The following is a 6,000-nucleotide window of genomic DNA, read 5'->3' on the forward strand; positions in this document are numbered from 1 at the left end:
CTTAGGGATTATTTATGGTCTTACCAATATCTGGAATATTTGGGTTTTTATTTTCAGTAATGTCTCATTGTTCGTTTTAAAATAAATACTCTGCTGCATATGACCTTGATGTAGCTTTTAAATCACATCACCATCTTTACTCGTGTCTTTTACTGTTAAATTTCCTCCTATTTTTTGCTTTCTTTTAAAATATATACTTCTGGTAAATGACACCAGCATTATGGTATCTTATTTAGTCCTAGTTTTTTGTTTCCCAGAAAATTATTTTGTGTTTAAGTCACTATATACAGTGCAGTAATTGGTTTAAATAACTGTTCATATACATAAATAATGTATTCTCAAAGCTTTATAAATTGTAATCTCCAAGTACATCGTTTAGCTAAGGCCTCACCCATGTACAGGATATGCTGGCAATGTAAAGAATGGTCAGTCTCAGAAAAGCTTCTGTTATGAGCAATCACCTGCCCAGCTTTTTAGTGAGTTTGCTGCTTGTGTCTGAAAGCGCCTGTCCAGCTGTCATGTAGATGCTGCTTTATGCTGTTATTTAGGTTAATATAGAAATGTCGCCTTTTCTATTGTTTCAAATTTTGGTAGAAAACTAGATTTATTTAAAAAATTTATTTTGTAAGACTAGAGATCAGTCTCAGGGCCTCACATATGTGGGAAAATTTGATTGATACTGATTAGTAACCACATAAAGCTTTCCCATGAGAAATTTTTATAAAGCAGATAAAAATCATGCACTGTCTCTCCTCATTGCCATTATCTATCCGTCCAGCAGCCATCACCAGAATTGCACTCTGCTAGGTTAAAGATTTCACAAGTAAGAATGACTTAGCAGGGTGAAGGGCTCTGTTGACAATGTGGAAATGAAAAACTGCTGTTTCACACAGTTGTGAATGTTCCTTGTCCAGGTTGGTGACCAGATTGTTGAAATCAATGGGGAACCTACACAAGGCATCACACATACGCGAGCGATTGAGCTCATTCAGGCTGGCGGAAATAAAGTCCTCCTTCTTTTGAGGCCAGGAACTGGCTTGATACCTGACCATGGTAAGCAAAACAGCTAAACACTCATGCTGGGGAGGGCCCGACAGAAGACAGGGATACCCCTTTGGAGGGCACGGACATCTTACTGGCTGACTCAGAAGTGATACCAGCACCACCAAAGAATGTTACTGTAATGCAAGTGATGTTCCAAACAGTATTATTTGTTGAAATAGAATGATTATCTTTATTTCATCTGAAAACACATAGTGCTTTTTGTAGAAAAATATGCCTGTAAGAAATGAGAACATTAGAAGCAAACATTTCAAATGTCTTTAGAATATCCTAGCTTTATTCCCTCCTTGGTTAATTACACATTGCCAATAAATGTTATTTTCTTAAAGTAAGATAAGTGTGTCAATGAATGCCAGAACTTTAGGATTTTTCTAGTCATTTATCAAATTAAGTTGCCATAGCCCCACTACCTGGGGACAGGGAGGTATCTGATATCATGTCTGTACTCCTGCACTGATAGTAAATGCCCTTGGCTTTATTAGACGTTCTGAACTGTCGCAGTGTTTCAAAACTCACTTTGAGAATGCATGATCCTAGAACTCCACCCATTGTGTACGAGTCTTCCCTACAGCTCCGTCAGAGCTTCTGTAGGGTACATGTAGACATGAGCTTCTGTAGGGTACATGTAGACATGAGCTCCTGCCGTCCCTTCCAGCTGTGATCTCTGGCTGTGTTACCTTCCACCATCTGCTCATACAGCACACGTGCCCATGACATCTGTGCTAACTGTGCTGGTTTGTTTTCACATAGTCCTAGGCTTTTTCTCTTCCTTCTTCAGGTTTGGCTCCTTCCGGTCTGTGCTCCTACGTGAAACCTGAGCAACATTAAGGCTTTCAGGGCTTTTCTTGGTCTTTCCTTAAAAAGACTTGGTAAATTTGCATGTCTTTTAAATCACTTCTTTTTCTTTTTAATTAAAATGATGCTATTAATAAGTACATCTACTTCTGTCTTCTGCACTTTTTCAGTCTCCTTTTGACATTAAATTTGACAGCTTAACAAGAAAATTATTTACGGTGCCCATAAACCTCATTTGGGGTACTATAGTCTGGTCTTTTTCACTAGTGAGTTTGGCATATCCTTAACTTAAACAGTAATAATAGTTAAGTTAGTAAGTTTCTTGGACCAGCTACTTTGGTCCAGTTTTATTATTTGTATCTTATTTGGATTTATAAATAATTTATAGATCATATATTACCTCTTACAGTACATAAGTGAAACAATTATAACATAATGTGCCCTTCATGTATGAGCAGATATCTACAAGCATCTGCCTTTATAAAGAGTGACATAAACGTGTATAAGCAATGTAACATACTCCTCCTTGGGCTGTGTTACTGTGTTACTGGTTAGTTACTCAAATGGCTGTCAAAGTTCAAAACTCACTGTTTCTGTTTATAATTGTTGAGTGTAACTGTGTTTTACTCAATCACTTTTTAGGTGATTGGGATATTAATAGTCCTTCATCTTCCAATGTCATTTATGATGAACAGCCACTTCTCCCATCTTCACATTCTGCTTCCATATTTGAAGAACCTAATGTGCCAGTAATCGAAGACTCTCTGATTAGAGTTCAGATATGTGAAAAGGCAGAAGAACTAAAGGACACTGTACCAGAAAAGAAAAGCACTTTAAATGGAAGCCAGCCTGAAACGAAGCATCAGATTGTTTTCCAGAAAAATGTGAGTAAGAAAGGTCCATCCAATAGTTATGGGCATGAGAAGAGTCTACTAAAAGGAGAAAATGGTGTCACACGAAGAGGTAGATCTGCTAGTCCCAAAAAGTCAGCTAATCGACATTCAGAGGAACATTTGGAAAAGTTTCCCAGGCCCCTAAAAAGTGACCCCAAAGGAAAATCTAGAGATCGGTCACTCAGCCCTAGGAAAGGAGAGACTAAAGGTCAGATCACCACTAAGGCAGGTTCTGGACATGATCCCTGCAGAAAAGGCAGGGGACGCTCTTCTAGTCCCAAGAAGCAGCAAAAGATTGGAGGCAACAGCCCATCAAACACTGAGAGCAAATTCCCAGAAGTTGGGAGTCAAAGAACAGCAGGCCATATTTTCGACAGTACTGAACAGCTCCCAGATGGTAAAGAAAAGTCGGGTGTCATCAGGAAAGATCTGAAGCAGAGTCAACTGGGTAAAAACAGAACGAGGTCTCCAGAGAAAAAGGGCCATAAAATTGATGAAACATCTCTTTCATCCAAAAAGACTAACAACACCACTAGTAGGGCAGTGTCTGAGAAGGAAAAAGGAAAGAAGCCAACTGCAGGAGATAACATCCAGATCTCAGCAAAGAAGCTCAAGCAGGAACCTGAAGAGAAGGTGATGTTAAATAAATCGGGAGATGACAAACAGAAAGATCCAGAGGCCACTGACAAATGCAAGGAGCATGCAGGGGGCACACCTGAAAACAGCTCTCCCGTCAAAAAAGCACCCATCACTCCAGGGCCCTGGAGGGTGCCGCGAGCAAATAAAATCACAGGCACCGTTGGCATGACTGATAAACAGCTGTGACCTTTTGTATAATTCAAAGAAAATTTAAGTTGTTATCTTTTACTATAACACAGCATTCTCTTAAAGGGGAGAGGTATGTTTTTCCCCCAGAAAGTCTTCAATATCTAATTGGAGCATCAAGTTAGCCAGGCTGCATGAAGGGCTTCTGAGATTGCTAAATCCCACCTGGCCCTTGCTGGCTGCCCTTCCTCATGCTCAGGAAGGAGCTGCACCCATGGGCTCCTCTGCCACGCCCTGCTCAGGCCACCCGCTCAGCAATGACATGATCTTACCAGTGTGGTCACAGCTCACTTTGTATTTGTGCCAAGTTATCTACTGTATCATGTCTGTTTATCCTTCCCATTCTGATATTTCCAGTCATCAAACAGTTCAGTTTGGATTGAAGATATTTTCAATAGCATGTTGCATGTTTACAGAGAGAAATATTTGAGTCCTTGCAGAGGAAGAAATTGTTAGCTGATCATTAAAGTTGGCACTTGCCTCTTCTCACAGCTTCTGACCGTCTAGTTTAAAAATGCAACTAAGAAACATCACTATGTACAGGAAAGGTCAAATATTGAAGATGCTTTTTTATGGCTAAGGTGTTTCAAGTAACTGCTAAAGATATTCCTTACAATTGAATGCTCAAAATGAGGAAGACTAAGCAACAGAGTGAACAAACTCCTGCCATGTTAGCCAACCCTAATGTAGTTACAGTGTCTCAGACCCCCTACTATAGTGAGAGACGTGCAGAAGCGTGTAGAAATACCATTTCTCTTTAAAGAAAAATTACTATATCTGGATATCTTGATTATTAATCATTAGTCTCTAATACATTATTGGAAAGCCTAAATCTATAGATCATTGTGTGAGACTTAGTCATGAATCCAGTGCTACAGCCAGACAAAGCATCAGCTCCTGTGGCATAGAGAAGTTCATGTGGGGCAGACATACAGGTTTTCAGAATTTAGAGCAGAGCCTGCATTGGGCTTCCGCAGCAAGTCAAGACTAATACAGTATAGACTGTGTGGTGGAACTTTAATTTTTAGCTAATTAACTAAAAACAGGAAAAGCTTTCAGAGTTCTTTTCTAAAATCTAAGAAAAACTGCTAAAAGTTGGAGACAATTTTTAACCTCATGCAATAGATCAGGATGTTAGTTAGGTTCCCTGAAACAGCATTCAAAAGCATCTATAAATATAGACATTTCTCAGACCAAAACTGTCTACTTATAGAGTATTTGAACACTCATTCTGTTACCCCGTGAGTCTGACAAACTCCACTGTGACCAACTGTACTGACCTTGTAGGAAACACATGCTTCCACCCAGAACTATATTTACCCATCTATTATGTATAACTACTTGAATAGAGCAAAATTAGGAGGCTTGATAAATGCTAAGAATTTAGTACCACAGAAATGATTTATTTTCCCTATAGTCCACAATTAGTGACACAAATCCTATTTTTATTGTTAACTGTGACATAACTTTGATGTCATATGTTGTCAGTCTGATGTGGCTCTTCCTAAGTAACCTGTCACTGTACTGATTATATACTGACTTAGCCATGTGGCCTTGGAATGCTGTGCAAATATGGATGTCCTGGTTGTAAATGTTTATATATGTACAGTACCTTTATATACACACTTGAGGTTCTGATTAGAGAAAGATCTGTAAATCGCTCGTTATTTTTTATATAGATATTAAAAAAGAAAAAAATTTATGTCCTGCTTTTTTTTTAAAAAACTGTCAGCATCATTTAACATTGCTGTTTTGCAGACCTTAGTTGCCATCATGATCTGAGTCATAAGAGTCTTAAAATCAGAAAGACATAATAATGTGTCTTTGCCTGCACTGAATTTCATATGTGAATGAAAGCCTTGAGTTGTATACCCTTATTTCATTGCAAAGACATTTTTTAATGCCCCCTTTCTCCACTACTAGAGAAGACATTTCATCTCACTGGAATCCAGGCACTACACATTTATAGTGGGATAACAGTACTGACCACTTCCCACTAGTTCACAGAATTCCATGGTGATTCACATTATTGAAAAATATTTTATTTATTTTAAATTTACTTTTAGAATTAAGTATCTGGATTTGATTTCATTTCACTTCATGTGTGTGTTAAATCCTACTTCAAAACTCTGGTTTATTAATACTCTTCAGGAGAAAAATTCCTATAATTGCATGACCTCACACTAAAAATAAAGTCTAGTTCTATTTCCAGACCCACATGGAAATAATGGAAATGTGTCAGAGCAAAAGCTGCTGAAAGTAGGAGCTCTGAAGTTCTGTGAACACACTGTTCCCAGGCAGGGCTGCTGCAATCCCACAGCATTGCCTTCTGACAGCTACAGCACCCTTACAGCTAAGCAGCTCTGAGCAGTGTCAACTCCTTGATCAAGAAAGTCTTGGCCCCAAAAAGCATTTGGCTTCTTAT

General features: G+C 38.6%; 1 protein-coding gene across 3 annotated transcripts in view; it reads left to right on the plus strand.

The window, feature by feature from the left end:
* Magi3 (membrane associated guanylate kinase, WW and PDZ domain containing 3) overlaps window positions 1-5,277 on the plus strand; it is a 224,715-nt gene extending 219,438 nt beyond the window's left edge. For 2 of the 3 annotated variants that reach the window (XM_085677889.2, XM_048442276.3), the window contains exons 20-21: window positions 915-1,053; window positions 2,500-5,277. In XM_085677889.2, coding sequence (XP_085534015.2) covers window positions 915-1,053; window positions 2,500-3,575 — 1,215 coding nt within the window. In that variant the 3' untranslated portion in view covers window positions 3,576-5,277. Of the gene's footprint in view, window positions 1-914; window positions 1,054-1,840; window positions 1,932-2,499 lie in introns of all 3 variants that reach the window. The other variant, XM_085677890.2, reaches the window with a different exon arrangement.
* Window positions 5,278-6,000: the final 723 nt, after the last annotated feature.

Source organism: Myodes glareolus, chromosome 17, assembly GCF_982192425.1.
Source record: "Myodes glareolus chromosome 17, mMyoGla1.1, whole genome shotgun sequence".
NCBI classification, from domain to species: domain Eukaryota; kingdom Metazoa; phylum Chordata; class Mammalia; order Rodentia; family Cricetidae; genus Myodes; species Myodes glareolus.